Here is a 12,090-nt window from a genome sequence, read left to right on the forward strand (position 1 = left end):
TTGAAATGAAGCAATCAGCAATCTGGAATTGAACAAACGGTCTCATTGTAACAGAGACATTCCAGCAGTAATAATGATGCTGAAAATTTATTTCGTGGTGTTTATTGTGGTGAAAGAATGATAAAATTCCCATAATTTAGGGTTCATTATCTTCGAAGAACTGTTAACCAAACTTAATTGAAGAAAATGCGGTATTGATGGTCAAAATAATTCGTATTTAATCAAACAAAGCAGTCCAAGATGATCCAATATGATAATTGTTCCTAAAAGCACAAATATAAAATCCTCAAACATTTTTACATATGAAAAAAGAAGTGAAATCATATAAATACATATGAAAAAAGAAGTGAAATCAATTGGGCCCTTGGAGACCACATAACTGTATATAGGTATATGGCATCTCCAATTTTTGTAATTGGCGCATGAATGAACTTCACATCAGTACTTCCCTCATTTCTTTTTTTTTATTCTTCTTGAATTTTTTAAAACTCTTATGATGCTATCAGCAAGAGACTTGAAACTGTTCTTTTTTATATGGAGGCAAAATTTCAACTCGGTCGGATACGTTGTTACTGAAATATTTGTTTTTTCTTCGAGATTTTGCTAGAATTTTTTATGGTTCTGATAATGCTATACCAACAGGAAATTTTGCACTCAGATTTATATGGTTCATTCTATACATACATATTGAGCTCAATTGGATTCGAAATCAGAAAAATATTGGCTTTGAATTGTTATTTCATATCAACACCTGAAATCTAAACTCTCTCTGTTTTGTATTCGAGGAAATATTGGATATTTTTCATAAATATTCTATGGTTCTGATAATGAGATCAACATAAAATCTTGCACGAGGTTTAAAGTTGTTGTTCTACATCCAAATTCACATTTTCATTTCGATCGAATTTTCAGTTAAGTTTTTTCTCATAGCATCTGCAATTCACAAGATATTTGACTGAAATTTGGCATAGATATTCCAATTCAGAATTTACATCACGTAATTTGCCAATTCCGGTTGAAAATCTACAGGGCGATATTTCTTTTGAAACAGTGGCAGTTTTTTTCCTCTAGAACTGTTTTTTGGTGGACCACTGGTAGTCTTAAACCTGCTACCGATTTCAAAAACCAAATTTCAAGCAATTATCTCTAAATCCTCGGGCAGATTCGAATTATCATAAAAATCAAAGTAATAAGCTGTGATGAATAAGTTAATTATTAGTTTTGGTGTTTATTTTTCCGATATCTACCAATGATTCATAAAGATTCGATAAAATCGTATAATCATCACAAAAAAGTAGGACTTCAAGAAACACCCTGTATCTAGAAAACAACGCCTTTTCGACCCATGTTTAAAGGGCTATTCATTCTTAAAATTATGCATGGAATTTCTGTTTGTACCTTCAATTTAGGAACACTGTGTTCATTCATATTCAATCAGATCGGATTTGTAATCACGAAAATCTTGGACATTTCATTTCCAATATTCTTCTTGATTTTTCATGGTTTAAATGATGTAATCAACTTTAAATTTTGCACGGAGCTTCAAATAATTGTTGGCTGGACTGACAGAATCGAATTTGAAGGAAGATTCATCATCAATGAATCGAGCTTTATCGTTTGGGACCATTCCTGACTCAAAATTTGAAAATACAGGCTTTGTGACAAAATGATAGGTGAAGTTTTAGATACGAGCGCTCATAAATGTTAAACATTTGTTATTTTCAAATCAATAAAACATTTCCCTTCTTAAGTGTATAGACTTTTGTAGAAATAAAACGAAAAATAAATTGATCCACATAAATCCAATTCAATTTTGAATTATAAATACGGTTTACGGTTATGGTTTGGTTAAGAGTTAATACGAATTTATGCAATGCCTTATAAAAATATATTCAGTGTAGTCCATTCTGTCAACAGTGAGTACGTGATATATTGTGACATGCTTTCTTATGTTTTGAAATATCAAATGCACTCTAAGAAACGCTATTAGAACAGTTATTACTTTTATGAATTTTCGTTATATGGACCTTGTGAGCTAAATATTTATAGACCTTTATGTATATTTATTCCTCAACAGTTATTTTAAATGATTTAAATTGGTGTTATTATTGTTAATTGCTGAATCTACTATGCAAATAGAGTATTATTCTTAATAAATGTTATCCAAGAATATTAAAAGAAAACGAACGAATATACATAGAAATGCCGAGCATGTAAACCTCGTCACAACATCATCTATCAAATCTAATTAGAAGCGGAGAACAATGGGGAAAGAACCCTCGGAAAAACTCATCAAACAAAACGACCTACCGCACTTTTTATCCACTCGAAAAATCCCCGGCGAAAACCTCCTTCAAAACCTCCAAAACCAGCGTCGGAACGACCGCGTAAAAAACTTCAACACACTACTGAACACAGCCCGTACCCATTTTCAGAACGAACACACTAAAACTAAGCGTGTATTTAATTCTAGACGTACAGAGATGAGTAAGCGTCGAGTAAGCGTGGTCATGACAGGCCGGCCACCGTCGCGGCGCCCGTAGACGCGGCATCGAAGAAGACGTAAAAATCGGGGGCATGTCGTTTCTTAAAGCGCACAACGCGCGCACGCCCCAATGTCAATTCGAGTAATACTACTTCCTATGTCGATATGTGTGGGGGTGCTTGCCGCCTAACTTTTTAGTCTGGATGCTTTTAGTGGTGATATTTCACATTTCACCCCCTTCTCGGTGAGATATTCGATGAGCGAGCGTAGCCGTGTGTGTAACTAAGGCTCATTATCGCATTATACGTGTTAGGTAGAGGCGGACGCGTATATGGTGTATAGTTTGGTGGACGTCAAAAGTATTGGAACCATTCAGAATACCTATATGGTTAGGGAAATACAATACAGGGTCTGTAGACAGATTCCTGGGATCATTTCAAGGAAAAAAGGGAACCTATAGATGTGGAGCCGCAAACGTTTTCTTTTTTTCGAGATACAGGGTGTTAAACTTTCATTTTTCTCATAACATCTTCCCTTCTTGGGATATTTAACTCTCAACCTGACCTTAGTCAGATCAGAGGATGACAGAAGTTGAAATTCGTAATTGTACTTCAAAATTCATGTAACGGGTGTTTTTTTTCGGAGTATATAACTTTAAGTTGGCATTCCTGTTCGAGATGGCGACCGATTTAACAGCTGTCAAGAGATTTATTCTCAGTTTGGTTTGGCAATTCATCATGAATAGACTCACGCCTGAACAATGCTTGCAAATAGTGCAATTTTATTTCGAAAATAATGGTTCTGTGCGGAATACGTATCGCGCACTACGTCCATTTTATTTTGTTTAGCGGTGAAGCGCACTTCTGAATGAATCGCTACGTCAACAAACAAAACTGCCGCATTTGGAGTGAAGCTAATCCTCAAGTGTATGTCGAAACACCGTTACATCCAGAAAAACTGAATGTTTGGTGCGCTTTATGGGCTGGTGGAATCATTGGTCCGTACTTCTCCGAAAACGATGATGGCCAGAACGTTACAGTCAATGCTGATCGGTATGGAGCTATGATTACTAACTTTTTCATTCCTGAATTGAACAACCATGATGTCCAGGAGCTGTGGTTCCAACAAGACGGCGCAACATGTCACACAGCTCGTGCCACAATCGATTTATTGGAAGACACGTTTGGTGACCGCCTAATTTCACGTTTTGGACCTGTGAATTGGCCTCCAAGATCTTGTGATTTAACACCGCTAGACTACTTTCTGTGGGGCTATGTAAAGTCGTTGGTCTATGCGGATAAGCCACAAACCCTTGACCATTTGGAAGACAACATTCGCCGTGTTATTGCCGATATACGGCCACAAATGTTGGAAAAAGTCATCGAAAATTGGACGTCCAGATTGGACTACATCCGAGCCAGCCGTGGGGGTCATATGCCAGAAATTATATTTAAAATGTAATGCCACAAGATTATCTTGCGGATAAATAAAATTCATGTCAATCGAATAATCCATCGTTGTTTTATTGCAATTTAAAGTTCTATAGCTCTAAAAAAACACCCTTTATATTCCATTTTCACAACTACGAGAAAATCAACATACAATGCAAGATGCAAAATCAATCGTTCGTTCGATATTCTTATCAATTATTAAAATACACATGATAAACTGTCAAAATGAGGCAATCCTAGTAAATCAAATGAAACTAATAAAAGTTAAAAGGAATTACCACCACGTGGTTTTCCGCGTATCAATGAAGCATTAGTACCCATGCATATCTCCTCTGGCTCCTCAACATTTGTACGGTGTATGAAAGTGTATTAGGCCAATTGAAAAATCCATATGATTTTTAATTAGAAACCCAACACAAATAGGTGGTTGTAAAAGGAAAAATCTATAATTGAACAGTCACGTGGTGGTATTCCTTCTTAACCATAAAAACTACTCATGAGTATTGAGTGAAGTCTGAATTAAATTCGACAGTTCCTTCAAACAGGATTTTCATAGAATAAAATATGCGATTCTAGAGATAAATACAGATTCTCTGTTAAATTCAAGAATTTTAAATATTTACTCACCTCCATCACTGCTGAAGCCTCTTCCAGACTTGCCATCAGAATTCCATTCTTCCTCTGAAATCGTAGAAGATAACTTCATTATAATCGCTCATAATACAGGGAAATCTACGAAGCGAGAAACCATTAGCACTAGAGGAGTATAATTGATAATAAAATAGTTAGGTTTTTATCGGGTACTTAAGGTTGGTTTTCATGAAACGCTACTCCTAAAATGTGAGGTAAAAAAGAAATTAGAGGAAGTTTAACTACGCTGAGTTTGGAGTTTCTCGAATGATTGTTACGAAATATGAATCTTTATGAGCTCACAACGAAATGATGAATTGGTTGAAATGATCATCAAATTACTGCAAATTTTACACAGTCTTATATTGACTATCATCTCCCCCCTAATATCCCAATTATTGAAAAAGAATATGTTCGGATTTCAAGAATTCTTAAATTACTTAATATAAGTACTATACATTCAATATATTGATAGTTTACAATAAAAGTTATATCTTTATTTCCTATATTAGTCAATAATTTATTATAACCTATGAAAAATCACATTATTTTTTCGTTTCTGAAATATATGTAAAGTATATGATATGTTGCCTTTAGATTTATTTGGGTATCATGAAAAATGTGGTTTGTATTTTAAATTAACAAAAAATCTCAACTATATGTTATGGCTCACGAAGGTTATCCCGAAAGGCAAGCAGGTACCCCAAATTTGTATAATGACATCCCATGACTTCCCAATGACTTTCCATTACTTCCCAATGACTTTCCACGATTCCTATGATTTTCCATGGTTATAATTAATCTTAGTTTCGGGTCATCTCAGATTTTTTTTTAATCAAAGTAAATATATACTGTAAACAAAGATGTTGGTTTTTTTCGCACTAGTTACATAATATACTATTTCTGCACGCAAAAACTTATCTGAACGGCGTTCCTCATACTGTATTTACGTGTGGAAAGTAGCACTTTGAGCACTTCTTAGGTGACAATAATTGTTGTATTAATCATTGGAAAACTCACCTCCATCTCTTCCTATTTTCCGTTTCTTCTTCGAACCGGAACCTTGCTTCTGGTTGGAATTCTTGTCACTTTTGTCCTTGTCCTTATCCTTGTTTTTCCACCTTATAAGCATGGCCAGAATATGTCAGAGCTCAGACTATTAGTAAAGAAGTATCCATTTTCCGCTGTAACAAATATGAATATCGATTTTTTTTTTCGTACTATTGGTAAATGTAAATTATCAGGAAGGTTTGAGGAAAACTTATAATTACACAGGTTTTGAAATTTTGAATTAAAAATCGGCAGTGATAGGTGAAGAGCATAAAATTGTAGTGGCTTTTTCCTACCAAGAGATGGCGTCGAACGAGGCACAATGCTTGAAAGCTATGAAGGTAGCAGGTGCATATGGCAGGGACCACTGAGTAGCCATACTGACGATTACATCAGTAGTCCCGGGATGAAATATAAATAGGGATTCATCAAGCCAAGTACGCTGACATTTTAACCAAATACTTGGCTTGAAAATCGAGCTCGTGAAAAATTGCATACTTGAGCTTGACTTGATTTGAATTTGAAATTTATTGCTTGACTTGATATCAAACCACTTGATATTACTTGAGCTTGATATGCACGCATCACGCTTAGACTGAATAAGGGGGTTCCTCGAGCGCCGAGAGACTGAAGCATTCGCCAGTGTGACTTCATTAGTAGTTTTATCACATTTCTATGAAATTTATTGGTAGATTTTGGTAGTTTCAGAATAGTATATTCTAACACAAGTTGCAGAATGGGCTCCTATTCCAACACGAATGCGAAATTCGAAAACGAGCGACGAAGGAGCGAGTTTTCGAACGCAAGAGTGTTGGAATTGCCTTCTGCAACGAGTATAAGACGATATTTTCTCTATTTCAGTCAAGTTTTGTGAAATATTGTCGAAATTCAATGAAAAATTTAGATTATATATCCTAGTGGCTTTTTTATTGTATCTTGGCAGTTGGTGTGACTGTTACGAAAATTGACAGATTATGGAATTTGAATATGAATCGTACGTTTCGAATTCTGAAATAATTTACAATTACGCATTAAATTCGTGAATTATGTCTACGAAATCGATTTAACACCACCAGAATTGAGAGAATTTGCGAATAATATTGCACATCATTTCATTATATCCAAATTATATTATATTGACAATTTTTGATGTTTGTTGAAATTTGATAGGATTGGAAGTCAGTATAGACAACCACAAAACGAAAAATATAACTGAAAACGATGCTGTAATGAGTTCATTACAGCACTGTTTTTAGAACTGTAATGAACTCTTTACGATACTGAAATAGAGAAATATCTTTCCAAACTCATTCAAAATGGCCAAGGATTTTTTATCTACGCCAGCATCTTCATATGTTTTGTTTGGATGTGTGAATTGCATCTTCAAAAAGGTTATCCCTAACTCATTCGCCATTTAGTACAACGACAGCAAAATATTGAGTTTTGATAACATACCACAAGCTACTGCAGGCGCAAATTTGAATTTCGAAATAACCATGAAGAAATATTACAAATATATAATTTTATGGTAAGTCATCAAATTGATTTATTAATTCTGAATAAATCACCATTCAGAACCTGCTTCCGTGGGAATATCTAAACATAGCAGCATGTCCTTTCGCGTTATCAGCAATCAGATCAGTCACGACAGCCTGGAGAAAACATAAATGCCGAAGCCTAAATTTTCAGTCGATAATACTGACGCCATCCGTAGAAACCTCTTCCTGCTAAGTTCGAAATATGTTTTGAAACTATTCCAATCTGATTCCGATGTTTATTCGTTCTTTATTATACAGAGTGAATTTTAACTATGGAACGCCTCAATTTTTATAGATTTTGATGCGCAAAAATTTATATGACATTTATATATGTATAGGAAACATTACATGGAAAAAAATCCTTTTATTAAGTTACAGAGTCGAGATTTCTTTATTTACAAATAACATGAAAAATATTCAGTACTTCTTATGGATTTCAAATGACAAAAAAAATGCAGGGTGATGCATTTGAAATCACAAAGTTCATTATTATTCCAGAAAAAGGGAATATCATCTCACAAATTCTTTCTCCAGTAAAATTTATAGAAATGGTGAGAGCAACTATTATTAACTCTTCAATTAGAGTCAGAGTGCATCAAATATCGATTTTTGTAAATGTTATATGCTGATAACAAGAAAGAGCAAATTTCGAAGTCGCGAACAAATATAACTTTTTTTGTTTATTTTAATGAAAAAGTTTTTTAATTTAGTTTTACCGAAATCATCGTTTGAAATTAGAATATAGGATAAAGAAATGGTACTATTAGACCAAATGAAAAGTCCCCGGTTTGATGCACAGACGGAGGTGCTAGTATTAAATCCATAAGATTTTTAGTTAGTACAAACCTTCAAACAATACGTGTCAAAATTTGTCAGCAGTCCGACCATTAGTTTGTGAGATATTGCGTTGTGAGTTTAGCTACATTTGTTATTTGAAAAAAGATGGAATACTAGAATTTCGTGTGCTGAAAAAATATTGCTTTTTGAAGAAAAAACATACAGTTGAAGCAAAATCTTGGCTTGATGAAGAGTTTTTTGGATTCTGCACCAAGAAAATCAACCATCATTGATTGGTATGCTAAGTTTGAACGTGGTGAAATGAGCACCGAAGACGGCGAACGCAGTGGACGCCCAAAAGAGGCTGTCAACGACGAAAAAATTCACAAAAATATTTTGAGTAAAGAGTAGTTTATCGAGATAGAAGACATTATGAAGATATCATCTGAACGTGTACATCATATCATTAACGAATATTTATACATGAGAATGCTGTGTGCAAATTGGTGCCGCGCGAGCTCACAATCGATCAAAAACAAAAACGTGTTAATAATTCTGAGCAGTGTTTGAAGCTGTTTAATGCAATAAACCTGAATTTTTGCGTTTATATGTGACAATGGATGAAACATGGCTCAATCATTTCACTCCGGAGTCCAATCGACAGTCAGCTGAGTGGACTGCACACGATGAACCGAATCCAAAGCGAGGAAAAACACAACAGTCAGCTGGCAAGGTTATGGCCTCAGTATTCTGGGATACTCAAGGTATAATATTCATTGATTACCTCCAAAAGGGCCAGACCATCAACAACGATTATTATATAGCGTTATTGGATCGTTTAAAAGATTAAATCTTCAAAAACAATGCGAAAATTGCATTACTTGGGCTTCGAATTGCTTCTGCATCCACCGTATTCGCCAAATCTTGCCCCCAGCGACTTTTTCCTGTTCTCAGACCTTAAAAGAATGCTCGCTGGAAAGAAATTTAGCACCAATGAAGAAGTCATCGCCGAAACTGAGGCCTATTTTGAATCGAAAGACAAATCGTATTACAAAAATGGTATCGAAAAGTTGGAAGATCGCTATAATCGCTGTATCGCCCTCGAAGGCAACTATGTTGAAAAATAAAATCCAAATAAAAAAATTTTTCCAAAAAAATGTGTTCTACAATGGTAGCCCGGGACTTTTCAATAGGCCTGTTATTTATTTAAATCTTGTAAAATTTAGTATCGATAAACCAGAATTGCAATATATTCAATAAACACAATTCAAATGATCATACGCCTTATGTTTTACGCTGTATTCAAACAACGTGGGTGTCATCTCTTTCACAAGCCGATCAGGATTTTTTGTTCTGTCCAAAATTATCCGATTTGAACACTTGAAAGACATGAAAGTGACACATTTTTATGTATTCATTGAAAAAAATACATACATCAACGTTAAAATGTAAAAATCGATCTGTTCTTATAATTGTCAGTTTGTTCACTAAGCCTCTAATTACAACCACACTCTAAAGTTCATGGTTCAATGGTCCAGTTAGATCTTCGTCTTGTTTAATGTGCCATCTGATATTCTCGATATTTCATTATATTTCTTGAATAATCTCCATAGCTAATAGCTATGATTGATCCATTGATAACCAGCAAATACCTACCAAATTCTGAATTGAAGTATTCCATGGTTTGAGGGTTGAATTCTAATGAAGGCCTTCCATAACTATGAGTTTGTATTGAAAACTAATTTCCTTCAAGTAACAACCCCTTCAGGTTATTCTGTTTGAATTAACTCATTAAATTTCTCTAAATTATCAGAAATATTCTCTGTTATCTTTCCGAAAGATATTCCATAAGAAATGAGAAATGCCGTCAAATGTTATTTCCTGATATCACAAAATCTTAGAATTTGCGTCTTGGGAAATTCCTCTCAGAGTCTAATGTTTGGCAGGATAATTAGGAATTTCCATCATCAAGATTAATGACATGATTTCATACTTCAAACCAAAAATTGGTCAAACAACTCAAAACGCCTTTTTTTGAAATTGAGTAAACATAGGTAGTCAGTAGGAAAAACAGCAAAAGTGTGGTTATACCTACTGCGTATCAACAGAGTTCATGCTACAACAGAGTCAAAGGTCTACTTACAGATCACACAGTAACCACTTTTTCAGATCTGCGTATCTAGTATTTGCCGTAGATCTTCAACACCTCTCATAGTCACTCAAGTCAACGTAAACCGCGAACATCACCGTAGACAAGCAGGAATGCAAAAGAATGCGGAAAAATTCAAGGAAAAACGCGTATGGAGAAGACGATACCCATCCAGAGTTTCCCACTACATCCAGCATCCCTTTTGACGTAAAGGGAAGAATCGATAGGAGCGCTGCCGGCTGCCGACGTTCATTTGTTGAACTAAGGGGGTGAACGCCCCAGATATACACGCCCTTTAGCAGAGATCCGGGAAAATATATCATTTTCTAATCATCGCATCAAAGTGGTCTTCGATTGAAAAAGTATCGCAGTTATTTGCTGTAATTTCCAAGTTTTTTCGGTCCAGGTACCGTGGGAAATTAGGCAGGCCTCTTTGCCGTTTTATCGACATGTTCCTACTCGATTTCCTCAGTTTGAGGAGGGTGCTTGCGTGGAGAGCAGCCGGATAACATTTTTCTGCTTGTTTACCCTGGGAATGGGAACAACCAAATTCGTAGTGATGTATTGGATGGTTTGTTAGTAGACTCATCTGTTTGGTCTCCTTAACGTCGGCATTTGAAGCTGAGATTTAGGGGTTTTCTTTTTTCCCGGTTTGGATCACGTTTGGCATTTAAAATACTTCGTCTATCTAGTTTGCTGGTCTTAAATAAAAGTCGATCTACAAAAAAAGCTCTTCAAGTTCGATATAATGGGTGTTTTTTTTTCGAGGTATATAACTTTAAGTTGGCATTACTATTCAAGATGGCGACCGATTGAACAGCTGTCAAGTGATTTATTCTCAGTTTGGGTTGGCAATTCATCATGAATAGACTCACGTCTGAACAACGCTTACAAATAGTGCAAAATGAGATTGCCGTTGTTCCCGATTTTCATAAGCGAATTTTGTTTAACGATGAAGCGCACTTCTGGTTGAATGGCTACGTCAACAAACAAAACTGCCGCATTTGGAGTGAAGCTAATCCTCAAGTGTATGTCGAAACACCGTTACATCCAGAAAAACTGACTGTTTGGTGCGCTTTATGGGCTGGTGGAATCATTGGTCCGTACTTCTTCAAAAACGATGATGGCCAGAACGTTAAAGTCAATGGTGATCGGTATAGAGCCATGATTACTAACTTTTTCATTCCTGAATTGAAAAACCATGATGTCCAGGAGATTTTGTTCAAACAAGACGGCGCAACATGTCACACAGCTCGTGCCACAATCGATCTTGTGATTTGACACTGCTAGACTACTTTCTGTGGGCTATGTAAAGTCATTGGTCTATGCGGATGAGCCACAAACCCTTGACCATTTGGAAGACAACATTCGCTATGTTATTGCCGATATACGGCCACAAATGTTGGAAAAAATCATCGAAAATTGGACGTTCAGATTGGACTACATCCGAGCCAGCCGTGGCGGTCATATGCCAGAAATCATATTTAAAATGTAATGCCACATGATTATCTTGCGAATAAATAAAATTTATGTCAATCGTATAATCCATCGTTGTTTTATTGCAATTTGAAGTTCTATAGCTCTAAAAAAAACACCCTTTACATAGGCCTACAATTTTGCTTCTGCAGTGTTTTTCAAAAATTCGCGGCTTTATTATGAAGACTGGTTATACAATATGATTCAAAGTATTGTCCATCGCTGGCCACTACTTTCTCCCATCTTTCGGGCAGTGTACGAATCCCGCGTTGAAAAATGGTCATCTTTTGAAGCAATCCTCAAATCGTTCTAATTTTTCACTTCTTCAGAAGGCCGGAAGTGTTGGTCATCCAGGCCGTGTACCATTGATCGAAACAAGTGACAGTCCGAGAGAGCAACGTCTGGAGAATACGGCGGGTAGGCTAGGACTGCGCGAGCATTGTCATGCTGTAAAATCACTTTATAATTTCTCTCTTTGTATTGCTGCCGTTTGTCTTTCAATACTCTGATCAAAGCATTAATTGCGTACGATAA

The 12,090-nt window shown here is 35.7% G+C and overlaps 1 protein-coding gene across 13 annotated transcripts in view; it reads right to left on the minus strand.

The window, feature by feature from the left end:
* Window positions 1-10,264, minus strand: part of LOC123678955 (coiled-coil domain-containing protein CG32809) — a 128,391-nt gene extending 118,127 nt beyond the window's left edge. For 7 of the 13 annotated variants that reach the window (XM_045616241.1, XM_045616239.1, XM_045616235.1 and 4 more), the window contains exons 1-3: window positions 10,075-10,252; window positions 5,587-5,750; window positions 4,564-4,617 (exon numbers count right to left, since the gene is read on the minus strand). In XM_045616241.1, coding sequence (XP_045472197.1) covers window positions 4,564-4,617; window positions 5,587-5,698 — 166 coding nt within the window. In that variant the 5' untranslated portion in view covers window positions 5,699-5,750; window positions 10,075-10,252. Of the gene's footprint in view, window positions 1-2,310; window positions 2,517-4,563; window positions 4,618-5,586; window positions 5,751-10,074 lie in introns of those variants that run through there. The other 6 variants (XM_045616244.1, XM_045616242.1, XM_045616243.1 and 3 more) reach the window with 4 other exon arrangements.
* Window positions 10,265-12,090: the final 1,826 nt, after the last annotated feature.

The sequence above is a fragment of the Harmonia axyridis genome, chromosome 4 (genome assembly GCF_914767665.1).
Source record: "Harmonia axyridis chromosome 4, icHarAxyr1.1, whole genome shotgun sequence".
In the NCBI taxonomy this organism is placed as follows: Eukaryota; Metazoa; Arthropoda; class Insecta; order Coleoptera; family Coccinellidae; genus Harmonia; species Harmonia axyridis.